Raw genomic sequence first — 27,212 nt, forward strand, 5'->3', positions numbered from 1 at the left:
TTCCCTTAGGATCTTCCCAGTGAATTTGATGGTAAAATAAAGGAACGCTCCAGCCCAGATATACATGAGGAATTGGCCACCAGCACATGTGGCCAATCTAACAAATACAGTAGATACCTTAATGCTTACTTAAAATATGGGTAGTATTTATTCTGAAAATGCAAATGAGCCCCAAATTGTGTTGTGTCTTATGTTGGAAAATTCAAATCAACAACTACATAAAACTACTCCTAGGAGAACATCAAAAACCAATCATGCAGAGTTTGAGGACAATTGCCAGAATTTTGTGTTTGTTTTATTTTTGTAGATAGTAAGTAGTCTTGGCTCAGAAGCTTACTTCAGGATTAGTTTTAGAAACATTTGGAGGGTCAGGCTTGTTTTCCATCAAGATTTTCATCAAATCCCTCACTCTCTTTACCAGGAACGTCTTGCTTCTGTATTTTCTTAGGGAGTTTATTGCTGTGATAAAAATGTTATAATTTTTCAAAATGTTCAGTTCAAATATCTCTTTTGACAAACGTGTAATCAAATAGAAAGTTGATTTGACCGCTTGGTCGGCTACATAGATATAAACCAATTTAATTGGGGAAGGCACTGGCTATAAGCTTTTTACAGTCAGAGTTGAAAGTATAATTTTTCCTCACAGAAAGTGAAGATAAAAAGTAAAACCTAAATAATGCAAATGAATTATTTTAGCCTTAATGGTAAAGTATTAACTCACAAAGTTGGGTTATTTAGCAGGTATTTTTCTTCAAGACTGAGTATTTAAAAATACTACAGTGGAAATTAAGTTTGAGAATAAGATAAGAATAACTGAATGTGAGAACTCCTAGTATTCAGACTCCTAATTGCCCAAAGTGTTTAGATCAGGGTTTCCTTGAGATAGTAAGAGAAACCCTTTCAAAGCTTGTAAGGATTGTACTTACAGTATCCTGAAGACACATCATCAGACAACTTCTTTAGCTGCCTTCTCGTCATCACAATTCAGTGATCACTCTGGCAGAGTAGAAGAAGTGTCTTTTTTTAATCCGCATGTTTCTAAGCATATAAGTTCTTGGATATTGCAAAACTAAGGCTGAGAAGGCATAGTATTCTCTTGATGCTGGACTTGTTAGTTGGTGTCAGATCTCTTCCATTTACCTCAAATTGGATACTGAGAGATCGAATGCAATAGCATTGCCCATTAGTCAGTGAGATAGGTAGAACGTATTTCTTTTTCTCTCAAAGCCTCAAATCTTAAGACAGTACTATATTTAAAAGATTCAGACTATTAGGGACCAGAATGTAAAACTTGCATGGCTTCAAAAAATACTTCAAAGAAAAGTCTAGTTTATGGTGACTTCTTTGGGCTGAACTCTAATCAACCTAGGGACAAATTTTCTCTTCTACCTTCTGCTTTTAAGATGAAAGTCCTACTGTAAGGGAAAAAAAACTAAAAGACGGGAAGGACATGACAGTTTACTTGATAGATCTGTATAAAGGCCTGAAGAAGATGGACGAGGCAGGTTGTCAGGGGGGCTAAGTAGAAGGCTGTTGGGTAGTTTTTTATTTGTTTATTTAATCTTTTATTTTGGTGAGGTTTACATTCACAAACATGATGGGGCTACTATAAGGATTCCTATGTCTCCACTATAATCAGTAGACTCTCTGTTTTCATCTATCTTCCCTATTCCCTCTGCTTAGGCCCTGCCTCTGCTGAATTATTTTAAAGCAAATCTGCTTTGGATTGGTCAAGAGGAGAGTGGGAGAGATAGCTGTGTGTCTAGAAAGGAGAGACAGCATTAGGGAGACATTTGGGACTTAGAAGGGGCAGGTTAAGGACTGATCAGATGTGAGCGTTAAGGGAGAGTGAACGATTGTGGAAGACTTCAAGTTTCTGGCTTAAACTGGATACATATCAAGATCAAGAAATCCTTGATACCTTTTTAATTCTCCATCTGTCCCTTCCAAGCTATCACCAAGTCAGTTGATTCTACTTCTGAAATATATTCCATATCTGTACACTTCTTTGCATCACCACTGCCAACATCTTAATCCAAACAACAGTCACCTCTTACCTGGTCTAATGACTTCACCTCACAATTGGTTTCCGGCTTCTCATTTTCATCCTCATTTACAAATCTCCAAAGAGCAGGCAGTTGATATTTTAAAGATGGAAATAGGATTGTATCATTTCTCTACCTAAAACCCTTCAGTGTCTTGCACTTATACTTGGCATACATTCCAAGCTTCTTATCAGGGTCTACAAGGTCCTCTGTGCTCTGTCCCGCCTGCTTCTCCAGCTTCCTCCTTGTGCTACACTCTTCTTGCTTCTAAGCTCCAGGCATTACAGCCTCCCTTCGACTCTTTGAACGTTTCAAAGTTTTTGCTATCAATGGACTTTTATGCTTGCTGGAATACTTCCCTCCTCCAATTCATGTTACCATGGCAGCTCCTCTTGATCCTACTCAAAGTCTTTTAAAACTGTGAGATCCATAAGGCAGAGAACAGATATGTTTTATTCATCTTTGTACTCCTCATGTATAGCATGTTGCCTGATATGTAGTTAGGTGCTCAATAAATTATGAAAGTGTGTATAAAAGAATGGATGAATGGAGGATACAGGGGAATCAGCTTTTGTGTGTTACGTGGAGAAGGTATACAATTTTTTGTTTGTTTGTTTTGGACAAGTTATGTCTTGTGGGACTTCAAAATTAAAATGTCCAGAAAAAACTTAGAAACATAATTCTGGACCTCAGAGGAGGTAAGTTGAGGCCAGAGATCAAGTCAGGGGAATCATTAGTATACAACAGATGATGTGCCAGAGTCTGTTCTGTACACTTTCCATATATAAGCTCACAGCAGTCTTAAGTAGTAGTAAGTTTATTATTAACTCTATTCAACTTATGAAGAAAACAAGGTGAAGATTTAAATGCCCAAGATAGTGGTGTAAACTATGGGAAGGGGTGAGCCCAGGAAGAGCATTTGCAGTGAGTAGACATAACCATTGAAAATGGTTTCTCAACAGAGAATCACTCAAAATGAGAGGCAGGAAGAGGAGACAACACTGTACCGGTGGAAAGGCAGTAGAGTATGGTGCCCTCAAAGTCAAAGGAGAGGGTTTTAAGAAACAGGGAGCGTTCATGGCATCATAGGCCTCTGAGAGGTTGAGAGGGTTTAGAATATCAGTGTTCCCTGGATTTGACAAACAGGAAGTTCTTGATGACCATAGCAAGTGTTCCCTGTAAAGTGAAGTGCTTGGAAACTAAGGAGATTCAACCAAGGAGACTTCGACCTGTGTCAGAATTTAGCATTCAAATGTAAATGCTTAGTATGTTTGCTGAATGCATGAGTGAAGAGAAAAATTGGAATCAATGTTAATTGATTTGTAACAAGTTATTTGTAACAATTATTTAAATTTCAGGCATTTCTAGATCAAAATGAAACATAATCTGTAGAAAAAGGAGTGAGCCTCTAATTAAATTGAGATGTGCCAAATTATATAAATTATTTGATCAACATTCAATATTAATACACATGTTTTTGAGACGCAAAGATAACCTCATTTAATGGACAATGCCATGTATTATTTCGGAATGCTTCAGGAGCTTCTAACTTTATCAAAGATCTATTATATAAAAAATCTATTATATAAAAGATCACATGCTCTGTTTCTTTTCCATCTTTATAAGATAGATTTATGCAGATTAACACAGACAATATTTATCTTATCTAAAATTTGTTTAAAAATATTTCAGATTCAGAGGTGACATCCAATATTGTGAAGTTTTGAAAATAGTTTTAGTCTAGCTTAGGGTCTTTGGAGGAAGAAAACAATATAACTTATCCCACGGCAAAATGTATCTCTAGGTTTCACCACAGGACTTCTGTGAAAAGATGTGGATCAATTATACCTATTTTTGGAACTATGAGTGTGACGCGCTTTCTGCGTATGCAGCTCTGTGCAGCAAGTTTGACATCTGCCTTCAGTGGAGAACACCTGATTACTGCCGTGAGTACTACACTTCAAATGATGTTTTCCAACTATCGAATGATATTCTGTTTTTTGCATTCCCTCCTTTCCTTTTTCTTTTCACTTTTCGTCACAAAATAATTTCATAAGAATAACATGCATGTAAATATAACTGAGAAGTTAGAGGTCAGCTCTCCCACATGGGCAACTTCTGTTTTCATCCTGTTCTAAACGTAAAGAGGCCTCAATTCTCCCCAAAGAAAACCTAGTCCACAAAATATTAGTTAGGAAGGTAGATTGAAATATTGAAGAAATCACAGAGGATTGAAGAGAGATTTTAATTCTGTATCTTCCAACACGTTTTGTCTGTCTCTATTCAACCTGCCTCTTTTTCTCAGTTTGTCCTGATCCATTTAGTAAGTGGAGATGGAGATTTTTCTACCTGCTTTTCCTCCTTTCCAGACATAGTATCCACATCCTAGAAACCGGTTTTTCTGGCTTTCTTTGATTGGTTTCCAGCTTCAATATTTTTCCAAATGCATGTCTCTTTTTCCTTTTTCTATTGTATGTGTTCTTTGCCCATTTTTATTTTTCAGGCTCACACTTTCTCATCAAGTTGTAATGCTTCCATACAAATTTTATGAAACCTGTCACCAATCCTGGGCACATTTTACAGAAAATATTGTTAATTTAAGTTAAGAATTATTAAGTGGATTAAATGGTCAAAGATTTACAAATGAATGTTAGTAAAATGCCCCAAGATAAAATAAAAGTTTTCATTTTCCCCAGAAAACAAATGCATAAAGAATAACATATCACAAACCTCAGTTCCATGAGTGCACTTCAGAAGCAAAGCAGCTCCTGGTGTGTCCCCTGCAGCCTTGCCTCTGCTCCTCCTGCAGAGGTAACCACTGTCCAAGAGTGGGGTCTCTCGACTCAGAGAGAGTGTATGACAGGTTCGATTTCACGAGACAGTCACATTGTTCTCCACTGAGATTTTACCAGTTTACACCCCCACCAGCTGTGTGTTCATTTTTTAACTGCATAGCTTTCTAAGATTACTGGAAATCCACAAGAATTATCTAAAACAGCATTGAGAAACTGCTCAGCAATGGTAGTTTCTTTCGACAGTGAAGGATTAAACCTAAAAATGTGACATTTTTCTTTTTTATAACTGGTTGATTTACATATTTCAAGAGTGTTTCTGTGCTTATTCTGAGTAGACTGTCATATCCCTTCTCTCTGCACAGAACAGTAACTTCTTCATAGTTGTCTCTATATTTGTGTCAACCAGATGGGGCTGCAGATTGGTCGTATTTATTTGATATAAATCAGGTGAACTTTTTCTACTATAACATAACATAATACTATACTAGCTGGATGCCTGGAAGATGCTCAAAAATACCCATTGATAGTTTTATTTCTAATTTATGGTTACATAATAAATGAAAAATGGAACTTTGAAGGGACTAAAATGTGCAAAATTCATTTTCAGAAAAAAACCTGGCATTTCTTCCTTTCACTAGAATTCAAATGGGTTACTTTTATCATCAGCAAATTCTGCCCTGTATTATTCACAGCTCTGAGTTGCCCAGAAGGGAAGGACTATCAACCCTGTGTGCAAACTTGTGAAGCAAGAACATGTCTGAACAGATGGTTCTATGGACACTCTTCATGTATGAATTTAAGAGAAGACTGTGTGTGCAAAAACGGAACCATCCTTCACAGGCCAGATTCAACTCAGTGCATTCCAGAGAAAGAATGTGGTGAGCAACGAAGTACAAAATGACTTCTGAGGGATGCAGCAAACAACGCATTTTTAGGTCTTGGAGAGATGTGCTGAGAAAGATTGATCAAAGCTCACCCAGGTGTTGGAAAGGAAACGAGCTTACTTGTAGTCTGAATTTAATATGATTTCAATAGAAGTTACCAAAATTAGGAGCTTTGATGATGATGATGTGTTTTAATCTCTACCTATGCCTGTAATAACTGGACAAGAGCATGACAAATTAAGAATTAAGAGCATAGGATGTGGGAAGAATTCAAATTCCAATTCTTCCATGTATTAGTGGTTCAGCTTTACCTCTGTGAGCCTGAGGTTTTGCACCTATAAAATGGGGAAAATAGTAGTACTTATCCCATAAGGTTAGTGTGGGGATACATAAATATTACAAAGCATTTCACACAAGTGCCTAGAGAAAAATAAGCAGACAAGAAATGGCAGATAGTGTCATCATCTGAGAGAAAAGATTTAATATTTCTACTTTCATTTTCAAACCATTTTATTCTGACGCATTGTCTCCATGGTGGTTGCCAATGAAAAAAGTAGAAAATTGCAGTACAGTACTTTATCAGTCATAGGGCTCGTTATTATCGTCAGAAGAAAAGAGACTTAGCTAACAAAGGGAAAGGCAAGTAGAAGTGAAATGCATATATAGTTTCAGAGACAAGTTTGTATTTGCCATTGGAGGAAGGAGTTGTGGAAGACTTGAGAATATACAGGCAAGCTTGTGTTTGTTTTTAGGGACCTGTGAGCCTGGTTGGCCACAGTAAATAGCACCATATAAGAGAAGTTCACTGGGGGCTGAGGATATGGTGGCCACTACATTTATTTTGATTATTCCTTAAGAGAACTACCAGAGGGCCTTATATATCACTAAGTAAAACTTTAATGATAAAAGTAATAGAATCACTAAATATTTTTCTTGATTGCTTACTTACCACATTTACATTTTGAAACTGAAATGTTTTGAATTTTCTTATGACAAAAAAGTTAATGTGAGGTAGGGACTAACTTGTTTTCCAATTTTTAGCATTTTTATCAGTTAATATTTTAAACTAAATTTACATTACTGAGTCTGTCAAAGCTAAATAAATTGTATTAATGACTTAAAATGAATCAAAAATAATTAAAAAATCGTCTTATTTAGGAGAGGAGATGCAAATTTACAGACAGTTGTAGAAGTCAAGAATATTTTCTGTGGACTACATCTAAAATTTCATTAAAGAACAATGTAAGCTAGTAGCTGATGAATGAAAAGAGGAATCTGAGAAAGCATAGATATGTAACATGTTATTGATGTCACTGGGCCAAGTCACAGTCTGACGTCAACCCATCACAGCTTGATTTGTTTTAGGGCCCAGCTTGTTGGTGATATAACATTGTTGATCTTTTCAAGCCTGCACTGATTGGGAAGACCGACCCCGCGCTGCTGGGGAGGTTTGGAATGGGGGCATTGACGAATGTGCCCTATACAAATGCTTGGAGAATGGAAGCATTATTCCCATAGAACCTGACTGTGATGAAGAGCCCTCTCCAATCTGTGAACGAGAAGCTGAAGTTGTCCTGGGCACCATTGATGAGTGGACCTGCTGTTCAAAGGAAGTTTGCGGTTTGTATGCAGGCTGAAGCCTTACAGTCAGTTAAAGCCACAAAACACGTGGATGTTCTTTGTGAAAAGGCAGGGCGTGCTTGATGCTTGGTATAGAAAGAAAATATGACAGTTGAAGTTACAATAGAAGTATTGCCATAAATGTCACTTACACTTTCTTAAAACAAGATTTGCCTCATTATGGTTTTGTTGATTTTGCAAACACACACGCAAAACTCTGGCTATTAGCAATTAATAATATTCAGTAATACAAGATAAAGGATCTGGGAATCTTTGCCTTTTGACAATCCAGGGTGGAAGACAATAATAAACCTTAAATCTGCTGCCTTTTCACATATGACCTATTTCATGAGCTAAGTGGGTTTTATTGCAGTATAAAAACATGCAGAGTGGAGTCATTTCCCTGCTTTGAGTTAGAAACACAAGATTTTAGTTATGTTCACTAATATTTTAATGCTTCTTTTTCTTATTTCCAGGTTGTGACATGACCTTGTGTGAAACTACCTTTCCAACATGTACAGATAGTCAAAAATTGACCGTTGGCCACAGCCCTCTTTCTTGCTGTCCGCAGTACCAATGCGGTGAGTAACTAATTAGGGAAAATAAGCACAAGAGTCATTGTCTATTCAGAGTAGTGAGTTAGATTCTCATTCTTTGTGTCAACAAGGAAATTATTTATTATAAAAGACTGCTTGTGGAGTTGTCTTCCTAAAGATAGTTTTTGTAAACCTGCAATTTCTTTATAAATATATATAAACTTTAAATTTATATATTATATAAATGTGTGTATGTAGATAATTAACTCATTTCAAATATCTTAATCTTAGCAGAAATATATAGGAAATAGCAGGCTTTATATATAAATTCATATAGTCAAAGAGAACTAAACCACACTACTTCATTTATTTTATCATCTCCCTCTATACAAATTTTCAAGTATCTTTGTGTTTCTGCAGAATGTGACCCATTCAAATGCCCCATTATTTCAATACCAGAATGCAGAGAAGATCAATTCATGATGCAAGTTCAACAGGACGAGTCTTGCTGTTTTTCTCCTGTCTGTGGTGAGTGTTCTGTGAGATGATTTCTTGAAAGTAGAAGGATGTAGGGAAAATCTCTTATTTATGTGAATTTCATGGGACTGATGGTAACCAATATTCTGCTGTTATATTCATAGGAATTCCACTGAATAAGAACAATAGAAAAGAAAGTACAGCATTTTAAATGACTCATCATATCATTACAATTAGTGTTACTTTCTCCTATCAATAAAGACTATATGTATCAATCAAAACATGATCAAAATAATATAATCAAGTTGTTTTTTTTCTTTAAGAAGGCCAGCACCTAGTTCTTTTTGGTGAAAAATTTAGTCCTGGCTTTCCTTGAAGAATCAACTAGAATAATGGACTCTGCTAAGACATTATAGGACCTATTTAAAATTTTCCTCCTGTATATCATGTGTGAGCTATGATGATCTCAAAAAAGAATAGTAGAAATGAAGGGTGTCTGGGAGATGACTGTATATGTAGCTATATATTCTGTCTAATGAACTTCACGTTGGAAAACAGAGAATTTTCTATTTTCCATTTCAAGTGAATTATCATATCAAGGATTGCTTGGTGATTAATTGGTTTTAGATGTACTTAGGAAAATCAGAACACATTTCTTGGTACCAAAGTTTTTTGACTACAAGTGGCAAAAACTGATTGATTCTGGCTAGGTTAAGCACAATCAGTTATTGGAAGGATTTGGGGATCAAGATTTTGCAGGATCAAGATGAAACAGATCTTTCAAGCCCTGGAAGGCGAGAAACCAGCTGTTCTAAGTGTCAGTCACTAATGATTGAGTCAGCAATGGATGAATTTCCTATCCTGGAGTGCTTCCACTGATGATTCAAATGCCGTAGAGAGAGATTCTGATTCATCTAATACGGGTTGTTCCCACACACAGGGCTGGGAGAATCAAGCACCTCTGCAACAGTCACTCCAAGTCTGTGTCGGTGGGGCTTTCCTCATGGTTGCTCAGAGTTGTTATCAAAGTTGACAGAGGAATGCTGAACAGCTCTAGAAGACAAGTGTCTACTACATTGTTCATCCATTAATTGAAGTAATCAAGAGTAGTGAATTAAGAAAACATAAATTAATTAATGAAATTGTGATCCTAGTAAGAACTAGTTACTCCAGAAATCTTTATGCCTTGTATTTCTGGTAAGATGGTGTTCTTCTATGTCAGTATGCTTGGAAAGCAAAAGCAATGTACTCAGGCATACTGTTGTTTTTATGACTAAATAAGGAGATCTGTCTGTTAAAGCCTTATTTTCCTTGTTTCTTATTTTATTATACATAATGTATTTTATGTTCATCTCATAAGTGTATAGCAATCTGAGATAATAGTTTGTTTTTAGCTTGGCTGTGACTTCTGGCCTTTTTTTACCTTTAGTTTGTGAATCCTGTACTGAACCAATTCTACTATGTACTGATGGGGAGTTTCTCACTGTGGATCTTAATACCACACACTTCTGTTGTCCTCAGTATTACTGTGGTAAGTATATTTTTACTAATTTAAAATATTTAGGTATGTCTGATATTTCAGAAACCCAGTGCATCTTAGTTGTACTGTTATATCAGACCTTAGTTGAATTCTGGTATATTAAATATATGTTAAATATATGTAATATTTTCATACATCTAAGAGCACTTCTTGAAGAATATCATTACCTTCTAAAAATAGATTAGCTATGACTTTTTCATCATCCTAGAATTTCTGGATATCCAGGTGATTCCATACAGGGCTCTTAATCTGATGAGCGGTTCCAGTTCTCCTACTGTTTACCTTCTTATGTGTTGTTAGTTCTGTCCTCATCAACGTGTGGCGGTTGGGTGGTGGGAGGGGCAGCTCTGGGAAGATGTGAGTCCATGCACCACATCAGTAATGGCAGTGAACTAAATGGTAGGTAGGAAGAACTGGCTATTACGTGAAGTTAATCTTTACCCTTGTGATATTCCTATTTAGTTTGTGAGCCAAATCTTTGTCCTAAGCCACTGCTCGACTGTGCAGAAGATATGAAACTTGCGAAAGAAAACGTCTCTGGTCAATGTTGTCCAACGTGGCATTGTGGTAACTAATTTTCAAATTTTAAAGCTTTGTTACAATAAATTAATATATTCTGATCGATATAAACATTCTGATTTTTGCCTTTTAGAATGTAGCTGTGAAAACCTGGTTATGCCAACTTGTGAAGTGGTGAGAACACATATTTTGATTGGCTTGTCGTATCTAAATCAGATTATTCTTCCTTTATCTCTCTCATTTCTGAATTCTTCTCAAAGTTAATGGAATTATTTTCATTAAATGGTGCTGAAGTAGATGAAAGTAATGTGCTCTAGTATTAGGGAGCAGCCAACCTTTTACATTTTACTTGAGGTAGGAAAGTGCAATATCTTATTTTTTTACAGGTGACTAAATCTACTAGTTTTATATCTACTTAAGTTCATTGGTCTTAAAATGAAACAAAACATTGAAAAAATATTTTCTCAATATCGAAAGGTGCCCTCAGTGATTATTTCAGAAAGTGCATGAATAATACACCTGCTGTGGAGGAGGAGGGGAGTACACATGTAACTGTCAGTAGCTTCTTAAGAGTTCTCTATGAATATGTAAACCTTAAGGACATTCCAAAGATTCAATTTTTAGAAATAATAATTATGACTCACATGTCACTTATTTAACCATTAGGTGCAGTCCATGATGCTTTACAAGAATTTATTTTCTTGAATTATTTGCCTTCATGATATAAGACTTGAGAAACATAACATATTCCTGGCCCTATATGTCAGAGAAGATAAGTTTTCTTTCAAAAGACATTTTTTTTCTTTTCCATCTTAAACAATGTGTATCATTAGAGAGCCCATTCAGACTCTCCAGGTCAAAGCTATATTCTGGGGAATAAATGAGACATTTTTTAAAGTAATAGAACCCCTCAGGATGGCATTGTTTTGTTTAAAAAGTAGGGTACATAGTTTCAGTTATGCAATAAGTCTTAGAGAGCTACTGCACAGCATAGAGCGTATAGTTAACAATACTGTACCACATAATTAAAAATTTGCTAAGAGGGTAGATATTACATCGTGTTCTTATGACAAAATAATAATAAATGAGAGTGGGAGGAAACACTTGGAGGTGATGGACAGGTCTGTGGCATAGACTGTGTTGACAGTTTCATAGATGTATACTTTTCTCCAATTTCATCAAGTCGTATACGTTAATTATGCACAGCTCTTATGTCAAATAAATAAATTAAATTATATTTTAAAAAGCATTAATCCAATGTTTACTCTATGATGAGTTATCATCTATGATTTGTTTATAATTTTTAAATAACTTTCATAAAAATTGTCTCACTTGATTATTTTGTGTGCACTTTATACACATTTAACAAAAAGAGTAGAATTATGATAGCGTGTTTTTCTCAAGTCCTTCCCAGTTTACACAGCACGTTTAATATTTATCTCGTTGAATCTTCACCAAGTAGGTATTTTTAACTCATTTTATATGTAAGAAAATTGAGTCCTAGAGAGAGTAAATGATTGGCTGAGACCTCCAGGACTCAAACCAAGGGCTATTTTGTGTGTATTTATTTATTCTTAACTGTGCCTTAACTCTTTCATTTCCCCTACAAAGTGCAGCCAAGTATAAGTTTAAACAATAACAGAAGCAGGTGGAGACTGCTTTCTTTCTATTCCTGGCCTTGCCTCTCTCTAGCTCTGTCTCACTTTCCTCATCTGTAATATAAAAATAATAATAATACTTACATTATAGGAATGAAATAAATTAATACAAATGAAATAGTTAGTACCTGACACATAGAAAGGGTTCTATATCTACCAGCTATAATTATTACTGATTAAAAATAAACCCAATACTCAAAAGTTAACCAGAAAGTGTAAATCGTCGTGGAACTTTCTAAGGAAGGTGAGCATCAAGAAAAGTTTGGAAGAAAGTGATAGGTTAAGAATAATAGATGAAAAGAGTTGAACTAGTCCAGACAGGACTCTCTCTCCTTGAGAAAGAGCTAAAGAGAGGAGGAACAACGAAAGACTGTTGAATTGGGGAGGGCTTTAAAGGCAAAGCTGAGGAATTTAGATTTGATTTACTCATTTACCGTTTTCAGTTATTCTTTCAACCAACATTTGTTGAAAACCCATTAGGTGTGGTCATGGTACCAGCCACCTAAAAAGCACAGTCCTACACTGAGGAACTCAGTGCAGATTTAATATGATAGGAGATGGAAAGGTTCCTGCATAGGATGGGACTTAGGATGAAAATGATGTTTGAGGGAGCAGATGTTGCTATTCCTGTGTAGCAGGGTAAGGGCATGACAACATTAGATGATAGGAGATCAGCAAGAGCCTAGTACAGCCATTCATGAATGAGGACCTTGCGTATAGTGAGGTGGAGCAAGAGAGGTTGAATTCAAGAGCAAAAGAGAAGACTTTGGCCCTTTGTAATATATTTTACAAATGTGGATGTGTGGGTGTGTGTATGAGAGACAGAGAGAGGGAGATACCTAAAAACTCTTTCAGGTTACAAGGCTCACACACAAAGGGTCCAAGAGTACTGGGTCCTTGGACAAACACTTTAATGTCGTGAGATGCAGCTCAGAGTGGAGACCCTGGGATTCCATTTGTCCCCAGCCTCATTCAGAGCGCCCCTGGCAACACAGCATTTTGAGGCATTTCAGTAACTTCCAACACAACAATATGAACTTAGGCCTTCCTCCGATGGGATTTTGTGCCTCCTGTGTTCTGGGTCCTTTGAAGCTTCTTTGGGTGGAAGCCTCTATGTTCACTCTTTTACCATGATGTGGTTGTTGCCTTACCTCTGCCTTCTTTTGGAACTTTAATGCTTGTCTTGGTCTGACCTCCAATCAACCAACTAATTCCTGTCTGTCCTTCCCTTTTCCTGTTTTTTTTTTTCTTCTAGTGAGTTTCTACCATTCTACCTTTCCCTTGTTCTTTTCCTTCCCCAACATTTGTGCTAGGCGCTGGCCCATCTAGCTTATTTCCAGCTCAACTTTCAAGGTCTGAATATTAATTCTGAATCAAACTTTGACATTACCCAACGTTACAAACATGTACTGAGTGCCTCTTATATTCTATATTAGCACTGTGCTGGCACAAAAACATAAGTAGTAGCTTCAGTATCCTTGAACATCTTACCTGAATATATGTGACCGCGCATGCATCATAATTTATTTTTAATATTCATGGTTCTACACATTGACCTGACCCATCATTCCTGAATCCTCACTCTGAATGATGGCTACATGCTAGTTTCAGTGTTTAAGAAGATATGTCTTGGGGTCGGCCGGGGGGCGCAGTGGTTAAGTTTGTGTGGTCCGCTTCTCGGTGGCCCAGGGTTCGCCAGTTTGAATCCTGGGTGTGGACATGGCACCACTTGGCATGCCATGCTGTGGTTGACGTCCCACATATAAAGTAAAGGAAGATGGGCACGGATGTTAGCTCAGGGTCAGGCTTTCTCAGCAAAAAAGAGGAGGACTGGCAGTAGTTAGCTCAGGGCTGATCTTCCTCAAAATAAATAAATAAATAAAACATAAAAAGAAGATACATCTTTTTAAAATCACGTGTGTGGTTTATTCACACAGACCACAAATGTATTTCAACGTAAAGAGTGTATGTTAGGCCTTTGCAGTATTTCTTTTTTAATGACAGCTTTATTGAAATATCACACATACCATACAATTCAGCCACTTAAAGTATACACGTCAATGGTTTTTATGATGTTCACAGAATTGTGAAACCCTCAATGCTATCAATTTTAGGGTAATTTCATCACTCCAGAAAGAAACTCTGTACCTGTTATCAGGCACTCCTTATTTCCCTCCAACCTCCCCAGCTCTGGGAAATCACTAATCTACTATTTTTTATTTTTATTTTTATTTTTTGTGAGGAAGATTGGCCCTGAGCTAACGTCTGTTGCCAATCTTTCTCTTTTTGCTTGAAGAAGATTGTCCCTGAGCTAACATCTATGCTAATCTTCCTCTATTTTGTATATGGGACGCTGCAACAGCATGGCTTGATGAGCAGTGTGTAGGTCTGTGCCCGGGATATGAACCTGTGAACCCTGGGCTGCAAAAGCAGAGCACACGAATTTAACCACTATGCCACTGGGCCGGCCCCACTACCCTACTTTTTATCTCTATAGATTTGCCTATTATGAATATTTCATTTAAATGGTATCATATAATATGTAGTCTTCTGTGATTCCTTTCACTTAGCGTAAAGTTTTCAAGGTTCATCCATGTTATAGCATGTATCAGTACTTCATCCCTATTTACTATTAAATTATATTCTGTTGTATAGATAAACCTAGACATTTGTCCACGTAAAGGTATACAATGGCCGATAGCACCAGAAAAGATCCTTAACTTCATTAACTATCAGTTAAATGAAAATCAGAACTACAGTAAGATAGCACTTCACACCCACTAAAAAGTCAGATAATAATATATGTTGACTATGATGTAAAGAAATCGGAACCCTCATCACTGCTGGTGGGAATGTAAAATGGCACAGCTGCTTTGAAAAACAATCTGGTAGTTACTTAAAAGGCTAAATATATAGTTGCCATATGACCCAGCAATTCCACTCTTAGATATATACCCATGGGAAATGAAAACATATGTCCATGCAAAAGCTTGTATATGAATATTCATAGCAACGCTATTCATAATAGCCCAAAAGTGGAGACAACTTAAGGTGATTTTGCTACTGACTTTAAAGGAGAGAAGTGCATGCTTGAGAGTAAAAAATACCACGATATTTGATGTAATACTGGGTATTGGCAGAAGAGTCAAGGAGATATTTCCTCTAGGTGAAATTGGGTAAGAATAAAAGTTTGACTAAATATATGGATAAGATCTCACAGGAAATGAGTATAGATGGGGAGAATAGAAGATTTAAACGAAAGCTTGGGAGGACACAGTGGGCATTGTGGCTTTCACTGTTGAAGAAGAGGTGGGTAAGTGACTTAAAAGGGTTGGTGTGAGCCTGATACCTCCTTATCTAATCTTTTGGAGTAGGCGTGCAGTGAGAGAACTTGATTTATTATTATTTTTTAACTCCATATTTCTACAACACTTTATTTCGAATCCCATTGGAACTGCGTAATGACTAAAAGTCATAAAACATCAAATGAGTTAATGTTTATGAAACTACACCTTATAAAAGACTATGAAAAGTAAGATATTATTAGTTTATGGGGAAAAGTGCCTTTTATATGTTACAATGAATTTATTTGAATCATTTTTTGTGTCAAGAATCAAATTGGTTTTATTACTAATGTCATATGAAAGTTAAATGCAGCCATAAAAAGTGATGTTTAAAATGCAGTTCTTGAAACTTTTAAGCCTGGTCCTACTCTTGAGAGGAATCTAAACTATTCCTAATTGGGCAAAGTTTAAGCACTGGTCATGGCAACAATTTGCTAACAGCTAAAGGTTATATAGTACTTTCTGTGTGTCAGCCCTTTGGTAAGCTGTTTACATGTATTGACTCATTTATTTCTCTCAACATTCCTAAGAGGTAGGCAGTATTATTCTCGCCATTTTACAAATGAGGGAAGTGAGGAGTGGACTGGCTAAGTAACCTGTCCTACATCACGCAGCAAGCAGGTAGCAGAGCCAGGATTGGCACACGGGCGTTCCCATCCCTGAGTCTGTGCTATTAATCACTGCGCTATACTCTTCTCCTGTTTTATATGCTGTAGTAGCCTTGCTTGCATGCAGACACCAGAGCCCTGGACCAGCTCTATAGAACAGATCAAGAGCATTTCCAGTAAGTGAAGCTTCCAGGGTTAGCAAGTGTTCTCTTATTTCCAATTGCCCACTAGAAGCTCAGAATCAAACAATATAGTTTTAAAGTTAGGACAAACCATAAAGATCGTCTTATCCACCTTCACTCATTTAATAGATTAGGAAATTAAAGTTTAGAGAGACTGAGTGATCCGTGATCACATTATTTATTGTAAATTTCTTCCATGGGCTGCTAATTAAACGACCACTGGGTTAATCCAAGCCTGTTTATTATCAAATATTTATTAAGCCCATGCTATGTGTTTGGCTGTGTGGTAGAGAACTCATTAGATGTTACATGGTGTATTTTTCTTTATGATTGTCATGTAATAAGCCATACGATCCATCATATAATAACAATATCTTTCTAATAGGGAGAATTTACTACAATAGACCGTAACTTTCAGAGTGATTGTGGATGTGTGAAGTATCTCTGTGGTAACTATGCTTTTTGTAACTTTTAAATGATAGTGAATACTGTTGGTGTCTGTTGTTGATAATTAACAAATTAAAGATGATTTTCTTTGAGATGTGTTACATATTTTAAGCCATTCACCAGCTTTTGAGTATAAAAATGTCTATTATTTTTTAGTTTCTTCTTTTGTAATATCTCTAAATGTTCTGAGAAATTTGATAATAGGAGAGAAAAATGAATACTTTTTCAGAGGCTTGACAGAATTTAAAGTTGATACTAGAGTTCTTTTTAATATATTTAAATAATATTTAATTTTTAAAAAGTAGGCAACATCTAAAAGTGAGATTTTTGCTCATTGTTTTATTATTATTGATGTTAATTTTGCAAAGTGCAGAGTTAATTTTCTACGAAATAAATCTTCATATTAAGTATTCGTAGGTTAATAAAAAATAAAACTTTCATTCAACAACTTGAAACTTATGTATTTTTATATGAAATAAGGCCCAAATTCAGTGTTGGTGAGTCACAAAGAGCCTCTGAGCTGAATTCTTCATCACTAGTCTAGCCCACCTCAATATACCACCTTTAAGGGTATGAGAGCGTATTAAATCAGCTACCTTCATCAGGAAGTATTATTTATATAACTATTTATTTTGCAAGACAATAAAGTTGAAAATTTTCTCTCAAAATAACAATTAAAAACCATAAAATGTCACACGGTCCCATGATGAAGAGACCTACTACTATTGATTTCGATGAGTCTCCATCTATATCCACTCCCCAAAATGGTCATGTCTTGTTTCCGGAAGAGGGAACAGCAAGTAGATTGATGATCTCTTAGGTATAAAATTCTGGAATCTGCTATAAAGTATAGCTTTTGGAGGAAGTTCAAACATTTAACAGCAGTTGAGTTTACAGATTAATTTCTCATTGTAGGTTAAGGAATAAATGTGCTGCATTCATTATTAAGTAAGCTCTTGAGTTATTTAACAACATATAAAGGTGAAGATCTTCATTGGTTTTGAAAAATTTCCACATCATAATGAAAACATAGACTTAAATAAAAGTTCCAGTGATTGATTAATAAAATCCTCAGTATAGTACTTTCTTGTTGACTATTTCTTTTTCTTAGAAAAGGATGATGTGTGCGTATTTCAAGAAGTATCAGTATTGAATCCTGGCCAATCTATGATAAAGTATTTGGAAGGAGACTTTTGTTATACAATAGAGTGTCTGGAAGAAAAAGATAACCATACAGGCTTTCACACTCTGAATTTTACAATGGTGAATTGTTCAAAAGAATGTGACATTGTAAGTATTCTTTATAAGTCATTCTGGTGAGAGTTAATCGATCTTAAAATGGCAGCTATAGAATTTGAACTAGTGACTACTCCATAAGTCAAGAATATATACTCAAATCATTCTTCTGTCATCTATTAATGTCTAATATATCTATATAATGCAGACTTTCCTTTTTCTGTGTATAACCTTGAGCTTCAGGGGTCTTACTATTACAGCTTGCTTGACCTGAGGTTGTTACACCTACTTGATGAATCTTGGCTGGTAGATGTAAAGGATATCATTTGCTTCACTTCCTATATAGCCACATAAAGTCAACTATTATCTGAAGTGCCTCAAATTCAACCTTAGAAATGCTTCCAGGTGTTCTGAGAGAGCATATAGTTATATGGGCAGCACATCGAGAACTAATTCATTAAAATATTAGTATCGTTGTGTGGTTAATTTAATGTATTATCATTATGCACAGCACCAGGTATACACTCCATCTCCAAGTGATTATGACTGTTGTGGTACCTGCAAAAATGTGTCCTGCAAATTTCAAAGGGAAAATGGAACATCAGTTATATATGAGGTATGAATTCCTTATTTCCTAAAATGTATCCCTTGGAGGTTAGCTCTCTGTGCCACTTTTTAAAGAAGATGTTCTTAAGTCAAATAAGTTTGAAAAATGCACACAATCATATAGAGTTCTACATACAATGAACACACCCATATACAGCATACTGACAACACACAAGACACGGTTACATTTGTTAAATTTTAAAGTATCTGATAATTCCTGTTGTAAGGAAACATGTTTAACTCATTTCTCAAACTTATTTTATCATAGATCCTCACTTTTTTCCAGATGTGAGGAATGAGCTTTGAGAAATGCGTATTTCTAATCATTACAAATGGAAAGAACAATATTGGTTTTTTTCCACTCACTTGAAATGAAGCATTTTAATAGAAATCTGAAATCCAAGATGTTAGCACTTTATTATTTCACATATTGAAGATTTAAGTGGATAAATAAGAGAAAAGTTTTAGAATATCTGACAATTTAAAAAAATATGATTCTAAAAGTCATTGTTATACCACATCTTTCCATCAAAAACAATAAAATTATTCAGAATTCTCCCATTATCTCATAATAACTCTGACAGGTGTGCAGACTGACCTACTCCCTGCCTAGAACAGGAGAAGAGAACTTCATAATTAGTGCAGTTGTTAGTGACGCCACCAGATTTAGGAGGGTCACAAATTCTGTTTATAATTTACATCACCTGAAGGTAGTTCCAGTTTATTTTGCTATCCTTAATTTTTTCCCATTAACAGTTTAATCTTCTGGAGGTCTTATTTCTGATATTCTTAATTACATAGGATTGCTGAGATACCCAAAGAAAAACAGATATCTCCAATTCTGTACATTTTATTAAATAAGAAAGATGAACAATTATCTTCTTGTGCCATAGCCTATTGTTTTACCATTATGTGCAAAGTAGTGTTATTGATTTAAACAGTCTTGTTGATATTATTTATCTGTTTTGTAATATATTTTCTAAAGAAAGAGTCTTGAAAAAGGAAACATAAAATGATGAGGAGGTGTAGGTGTCAGTGAGAGAAAAGGAATCAGAGACTACTTGAAAAAATACAGTAATTTGGAGATTTTGGTAACAGGGCAACATAAACTCTATAGATGTCAATAATCCAGGAACGATTGGCATATATAATTAGTATTCTCAGTATTATCCCTGAAATTTGAATAAAAAATTAAATTATGTTCTGAATATTTTTTAAGAACACAGCAAGTATGCAATATAGGTAAATATACAGCAGGATCATTAACTCTTGGCTCTTTCAAAGATAAGCTTTAGTTACCTAGAAATGTAATTTCTATGGTACAACTAATTTTTTATTTCAGATAAATTTTATAGTACTATTTGAATTGAATATTAGAATTACTATTTGAATTTGAATATTTTATCTTCTTTTAGACCTGGACTTGTAGATAATTTCCAATTGAAGTTCATAGAATACCTGAAGATATCCATAAGTTAAAACAGAATCTAGAGAAAAAAAGTTTGTCAAAATTCTTTACTGGTCCCTAAGGAATCTTCAAGCCAGGGTTTGACTAGCATTTAAAAATGCAAGTTATAAAATAAAATATAGATCAACAATTACTGCCCAATAACTACATAATAATTATTTTCAGCTGACTTTACTTCTAAATAAGAATTCTGAAGTCAGGAATGAAATAAGCAGTTATTATGTTTAAAAATTTGTTAGAAGAATAGGAATAGGTTTTTAAATAACCATAAGGTATAAAAACTAGAACCCTAAGTCACTAATCACTATCATCCAAAGACTTTTTAATTTTTTGCTGATAAGGGAGTGGAAGGAAGAATAAACAAATCTCAAGAAGGGAGGCATATTAAGTAGTATGATTTGTTGTTTTATAATTAGTGAGGAAATATTAGAGCAAGACCTTTGACACTTGGCCAAATTAAATAGCTAATTTTTTAATAGAAACAGATACCTATTTGCTTCTTTCTGTTGCTTTATTTCACATTAACATCTCAGTTCTAGTATGAAACCAAACACACACACACATTACATGCATATGTATTTTTAACCATTTTAGATACATTTTGGGACATTTCCAGATGTAAATTTCATGTCACAGGAGACTCTCTACGTCTTGACTTGACTTTTGATTCAGTAGAATAGGAAATATTCTTCTTAAGAAATGTAGCAGATTTTAATAAACAAAACAGCAACTTTCTTGTTTACTTTTAGGAGGGGAGTACCTGGCATTATAACTGCTCCACGTACGAGTGTGTGAAGACGGATGAAGGGACAATGATTCTGAACTACAGTATGGTCTGTCCTCCTTTTAATGAGACAGAGTGCAAAATGGTTTGTACTTTGTTATATCTAAGAAAATTAGTGTTAAATATAATTTAGAAAATACACATTAATATGCTTTCCAAGGTCATAAATACAGACATTGTAGCTTATTTATTTTGGTGAATGTTTTATTTTTATGGATGTATAAAAGCTCTGTTATATTCCCTCAGTTTGCTATTTTGAGTTATGTATGGTGTTTCTTATAATTTTCACTCTTCCTGAATGGATATTATGTTATCTCTAGGTTTTTAATATGTAGACCAAAGAATTATTGAAAACTCATTTGATCAGCAGACCTAGTCTTTCTTTCAGTTTAGATTAATAAACTAATCAATCAGAGGTTGGCCAATTTTCTCTTTCTTAAGCACACAGCCGGATTTATGATGGCATTCAATTTTGATGCATGCTGGCCTAAGTGAAGCTTGTCCTGGCTTCTCTGAGCACAGGCCACTGCATTACTGACCCTTTAGTTTTGCTCTCCCAGTTCCCTGTTCTCTCAGAGAAGAGTCCATTGAGAGAGTAGATTTTTGAAAGTGATAACAAGTTTTAAAAAAGATTCTTTGTAGCTTTAATTATTTAGAAGATAATAATCCCTAATGAAAGTTGAGCTTTGCTCTGTTGTGTGAGGCGATGTTTTTCTTGAGTGTAGAGAAATAGCATGGTCTCATTGATTTTGTTTTTTCCGAGACGTGCCCCTTTACAGGTGATGGCTAGCTAGCAGGCTGGTTAGATAGATATCATATGTACTAAAGTAATAGAATTCCATCTCCTGGAAGAATCTTAGGCATCGTCTTATTTCACAGATTCACTATTATAAAGTAAATTATTCTTTTATTTGAATTGCAATTAGCAAGTAACTAAAAGCAATTAACAACTTATTGTAAGAATTCCAAAAGATAATCAACAAAATTTCCTTAATTTTGTCTTTGGCAAGAGTCATCCTGAAGTGGAGAATTTTTTTGAATAATAAAATATTACAGAAAAAGATATGTCATTTTAGCACTTCAGTTATTTTCAGGAACTCAGTCTAGTCTGATAGCATAGTTTGGATTATTTTGAGGAGTTTAAAAAACATAATGGCCTCTATTTAGAGTGCCTATTAGTACTTTGCTTTGGTAAGAAATTTTTTTATGGTATTTATAATGTGTTCTTTTAAGTAAGTTAATCTTTTTGTGCTCCTTTTCATATTACTAATGAATAAATAAAATTTTAAACAAAATATCTGCTCCTAATTTTAAAAACAAAGAAATTCTTATTAGAAATAGTTAAATTCCAATCATTTTCCTATAAAGGCTTTGTGGTATTTAATAAAAATATTGAGAAATTTAGTTTTCTATTTCTAGTCTAAGAGGAAATAAACGAACTCTGTGATTTTTGACTTTATTCCTTCTCTCCTCCTAGAATGAAGGGATTGTAAAGCTCTATAATGAAGGCTGTTGCAAGATCTGTAAGTGAGGACCTATTACATCTATTAATTTGATAGATTAATTTTAATTGCTCACTGTGATTATGATTTTTCTCATAAAATTCAGTTCTTATGATGCAAGGAGGGAAGCAAATGCTATAATATATATTATTTAAATGTTTTTGTGTCATGTGGTTGATTATTTTGTACTTAGTCTTTATCTTCTGGAGTATGAGTAAAGTGTTTTTAATTAGGATGAATTTTAACTTATGTATTAGAAATTTCTTTAATGTTGCATTTACCAAGGGTATAGAATAGAATATTAATAGGTTTTAAGCTCAAAGGTGCCCTAGGGTCAAACATGCTTGGAACACACTGAACTACACAAAGTGGATTTTGATGAGAATGGCACTGTGACTCCAATAAGGATGTAGAGTGCAGTAGTTTCCAAACCTTTTTGAACAAGTCTATGATTCTGTATAATACATTTGAGAAATGCCAGTTTAGTGAATTGTATTTAAACCTTACATATAAAACTTCTCATACTTATTTTGATAAAGTTATGTGCATGCAATATATTTTAGATTAATTTGAATTATAAGGTTTATTTCTCAGTAATTTTTAATGATTTTAAGGACTAAAATAGAATAGAGCGGTATTCATGCAACCACTTTCATTTTTTCTTTTTAAAGTATTTACGAATTTATGTCAAAATAAAAATAGAAGTTTTAGGAAATTTGGCACAGATAATAATTTTAAAATTGTTTAGAGAAGCTTTCGGAAAAAAGGGTACAATACACTTCAGGTTAATAATGCCATAATGGAGGGTTGGATTCTTAGATACAAATTATTAGGCTTCTCAAGTGAGATTTCTGAACTTTTTTCATCAAGGACTAAATCCCATAAATATGTAAAAATGGTCTTGTGTATTTAAAGCTGATAGTCATATGGAACAGAATATTAAAATATGTTAAAAAATTGATACAACATAATTATAATATATACTATTGAACATAATAGCGTATAAATCAGGAACTATCCTAAGTTTTCTACAGGCTGTTTATTTCTCACAAAATTCCAATGAAATAGGTTCTGCATTCATCCTGACTTTCAGCTTAGCGAGGGTAAGTAACTCTCCGAGTCATACCTCTTGTGAAGGATGGGATTCAATTCCAGACTTGATTGCACAGCCTGCTTCTTAAGCACTAGTGATACTCTGGAACATCCCCAGGATAAGTTTTGGGAGAGGACAGAGGCTGACTGATGTCTGTTGATCATTGGCAGGGCTAGTATGACAGAGATTTTCTTTACATGAGTTATAAAAAAACAAATCCAACACATACGTAGACACCCATCACAAACAAAAAAGTTCAACGTAAGATGGCTTGATGTCTAATTTGTTATTGTATTAGTTTGTTGGGGCTGCCATAACAAAGTACCACAAACTGGATGACTGAACGGATGTTTATTGGCTCACAGTTCTGAAGGTTGGAAGTCTAGGACAAAGAAGTGGGCAGGGTCGGTTCCTTCGGAGGGCTGCGGGGGAAGGGGTGTTCCAGGCCTCTCTCCTTGGCTTGTAGATGACTGCCTTCATGTTCCCTTGGTGTTCTCTTGATCCACTTATCTGTTTCCAAATTTCCGGTCATAAAGATGTCAGTTATACTGGATTAGGGCCCACCCTAATGACCTCATTTTTACTTGATTACCTCTGAAAAGACCCTGTCTCCAAATAGGGTCACATTCTGAGGTACATAGGAATATTTGGAAGACACAATTCAACCTATAACAGTTATCTTGTTGGGACTTTTGTGGGTAATATAATGTATAAAAAAAAGCACTTGTGCATTTTTAATTGCTAGAGCTCAGACACAAACTAATTAAAAATTTTATGCTCATTAGAAATAAGCAATTTTTTTATTCAATATTCTCTGAGTCAAATGTAAGCTAATATGTATCAAATAGTCATTGTATCAGGAACTTAAGGAATGAAATTTAGGCTCCAGAATCTGAGCAAGCTTATATTTTTATGATCTCATTTCTCTTTCCTTCTGCTCCCTCAAGTCTAGACTCTTCTTTAGGTGTGAGATACAGGAATAGAATCATATTGCAATATGAAGTCCTTGGATTTGTAGCCCCATGTTAATTACTAGAGAAGTGAGTACATTTATGTTATCTGAGGGTGAACAGGATCTGTGTGACTGATCATATTGCTACCATTCATTTCCTGCCACACATCAACACTATTAAGCCCACTGCAGACAGCGCTACAATTATTCTTCACCACAGTTCTGGGAGGTAGGTGTGGTTTCCCCTACAGATGAGGAAATGAAGATTCAGAAAAGTTGATCGCACTAGTCAGTCATAGATTTAGGCCTCTCCAGTGCCTGGTCCCAGGATCTTTCAATTTTGCCAAGCTCTTTGAAGTTGCGGAATAATAACAAGCCACCTGTTTCTCTCATTGGACATATAAGAACTTGTGATGTATTTCTGCTTTGGTGTCAGAGAACCCTTGCCTGCAGTCTGCTTTCTGGTGACCAGGCTGTATCAGAGAGACTGTAGATGTGGATGGTGGGTGCTGTGCTAAACAAAATCTGTTACAATAAAGTCTCTGTGTAATGAATAGGAGATGATTAGTACAAACAGATTTGGCCAACTAACAATAAATTTATGCTGTCCCAGTTTCATTCATCGAATGAATTAAACAGATTTTTATTGAGTGCCTCTCAGGTACCAGACACTCTTTTAGGCACTGGGATTATAATAGTGAATGAAACAATATCTGTGTGCACAGTGCATGTTATCTAGAAGAGGAGGAAACAATAAATATGTAAATATATACTATTATGTCAGGCAGTGATGAGTGATATAAAGAAAAACAGTGCAGAAAAAAAGGGATGGAGAGTGAGGGGAACTGGGTTGCTAATTTAAGTGGGTAGTTAGAGAATGCCTCTATGAGGAGGTGTCATTTGAGCAGAGAGTGAATGTCCTTGGGAAGCCAGCCAGAAAGAGTGAAGAGTATTCAAAGTGGAGGAAATAGCCAAGTGCGCCTATAGCACGGGGACAAAGGTGATAGAACAAAGAGGGAAGGCACCTAATAGGTCATGTTAAAGATGATTTCTTTATTCTTAAACTTACATTAGAATAGAAGGCTAATGAAGGAACCATGGAGTGAAAGCATCATAAGGTAGAAAACAGACTGCCCTCTGCCACCAACACTGAGCTTTGGGCCACAATACAGTGGTAGGTCAGGAAAAAGAGAAAGGACAAGCCTAGGAGATGGAGGAGGAGCGACAAATGAGATGGGAGGAAAACCAGAGTGCTCTGGAAGCTAAGTGCGGAAAGCATTATCAAGGAGGAGAGAGTGATGGACTGGGTCACATGCTGCTGAGAAGTCAAGTAGAATGAGAACTGAGATGTGACCTTTGAAATTAGCAATTTGGAGGTCATGGGTGGCCTTGACAAAGGACAGTTTAATTTCAGGCAATCTTTGCTACTTATCTCCACTTCATCCAGAGTAGCTTAATTTTTATATACTTTACGTGTGGCAAATTCATTTAAGCATTTATTTAAATAAAGCATTTATTTAAAAACTCATTTGAAAATTGGAGATCTAATTCCAGTCTTTTGCAAACAAGGAAACTCAGCAGAATGATTCAATGGCTTTCCTGAAGTGACGAAGCAAGTTAGTAACAGAGTGAAGGAAGAACCTTGGTCTTTTGCATCCTGATTCAGGGGTTGCATCTACTATCATAGAGCATTAAATATATATTCTTGGGTGTATTATCAAGTGATAATCATCACACACAGAGGCACATTAATGTAACATTAATTAATAGAAACTGTTTTCATCTGAAATCAAAGAGGTCATTTCAGAGCCATAAAATCAAGTGTAATATGATTCATCCATAACTTTCGACATAGTTGATAAATAATTCAATTACATTCATGCATGATTTTATATTAATATCCATGACGATAATGTGGTTTTAAATCTATCAGTTTTTAATTTTAAAATAGATTTATGAATATATATACAGATGCCTTGATTATGTATATGTATATTTACTTCTACATGCCATGATTCATTCTAAAAATTATTTTATATTTTTAGAATTTTAAGTATATATTTTGTCTGTCGATTTATCTATACACCACACACAGGTTGGTGTTAGCATTATTGCATGTGTGGAATATTTTTGTTTATAATTATGACAATCATTCCAGGACAATAAGTTAAAGAGATGAGTATAAAGCTAGAAAATATAAGAGAGAATCTATTTAGAAGGTGAATATAAATATTGAACATAAAATATGTAAGAGTAACATTTTAGTATATCTTGATATAGGAATATATTTTATAAAAATATATCAATTTTCTATTTTAAATATATTCATGTGTTTAACTAAATTAAGAAACAATTTGAAATCGGCCTTTTGATGAATAAATTTTTTTATATTTTATCAGGCAAACGAGAAGAAAGAATATGTCAGAGAGTGATCATTAAATCAATTATAAGGAGACAGGACTGTATAAGTCAAAGCTCTGTAAGTGGAAAAGTATCATTTGTTACATAAAACACACGTGTCTTTTAAAAGTATGTGTATCTTGGCACTAATAAGTTTGTAAGCCAACGAAATGCCAACACTTACAATATTTAACTTTGAGATTGTTCCCACATTCTAATATTAAAATATTCTGTTTGTGAAACAATGTGAATTATTCTTAGCATAAATAATCAACAATTCTGAACGATAATTGCAATCCAGAGAGATGGAAATTAAGCTTAAATACATTTGACTACATTTCCTGACTATGCAATTTTACTCAGCAAAAATAGTCCTAGTTCTAACTTCACCCCCTTAATATGACCTATCTAATTCTATAGTCTATTTGAGCCATGATATAATATAGGTTAGAGAGAATCATTAGGTGGTGATTAATATAGTCCATACACCTGTTTAGTTATGTGTCTTATTTCATA

General features: G+C 34.9%; 1 protein-coding gene across 5 annotated transcripts in view; it reads left to right on the top strand.

The window, feature by feature from the left end:
- The window catches only part of OTOGL (otogelin like), a 172,905-nt gene that overhangs the window by 145,093 nt on the left and 600 nt on the right, over nucleotides 1-27,212 (top strand). For 3 of the 5 annotated variants that reach the window (XM_070600665.1, XM_070600664.1, XM_070600666.1), the window contains 14 exons: nucleotides 3,850-3,991; nucleotides 5,533-5,718; nucleotides 7,132-7,344; nucleotides 7,821-7,925; nucleotides 8,301-8,408; nucleotides 9,787-9,888; nucleotides 10,360-10,464; nucleotides 10,550-10,590; nucleotides 16,594-16,657; nucleotides 17,767-17,945; nucleotides 18,403-18,507; nucleotides 20,715-20,834; nucleotides 22,227-22,272; nucleotides 26,696-26,775. In XM_070600665.1, the coding sequence (XP_070456766.1) occupies nucleotides 3,850-3,991; nucleotides 5,533-5,718; nucleotides 7,132-7,344; nucleotides 7,821-7,925; nucleotides 8,301-8,408; nucleotides 9,787-9,888; nucleotides 10,360-10,464; nucleotides 10,550-10,590; nucleotides 16,594-16,657; nucleotides 17,767-17,945; nucleotides 18,403-18,507; nucleotides 20,715-20,834; nucleotides 22,227-22,272; nucleotides 26,696-26,775 (1,596 nt within the window). Of the gene's footprint in view, nucleotides 1-3,849; nucleotides 3,992-5,532; nucleotides 5,719-7,131; nucleotides 7,345-7,820; nucleotides 7,926-8,300; nucleotides 8,409-9,786; nucleotides 9,889-10,359; nucleotides 10,465-10,549; nucleotides 10,591-16,593; nucleotides 16,658-17,766; nucleotides 17,946-18,402; nucleotides 18,508-20,714; nucleotides 20,835-22,226; nucleotides 22,273-24,291; nucleotides 24,385-26,695; nucleotides 26,776-27,212 lie in introns of those variants that run through there. The other 2 variants (XR_011534854.1, XR_011534856.1) reach the window with 2 other exon arrangements.

Source organism: Equus przewalskii, chromosome 29 (genome assembly GCF_037783145.1).
Source record: "Equus przewalskii isolate Varuska chromosome 29, EquPr2, whole genome shotgun sequence".
NCBI classification, from domain to species: Eukaryota; Metazoa; Chordata; class Mammalia; order Perissodactyla; family Equidae; genus Equus; species Equus przewalskii.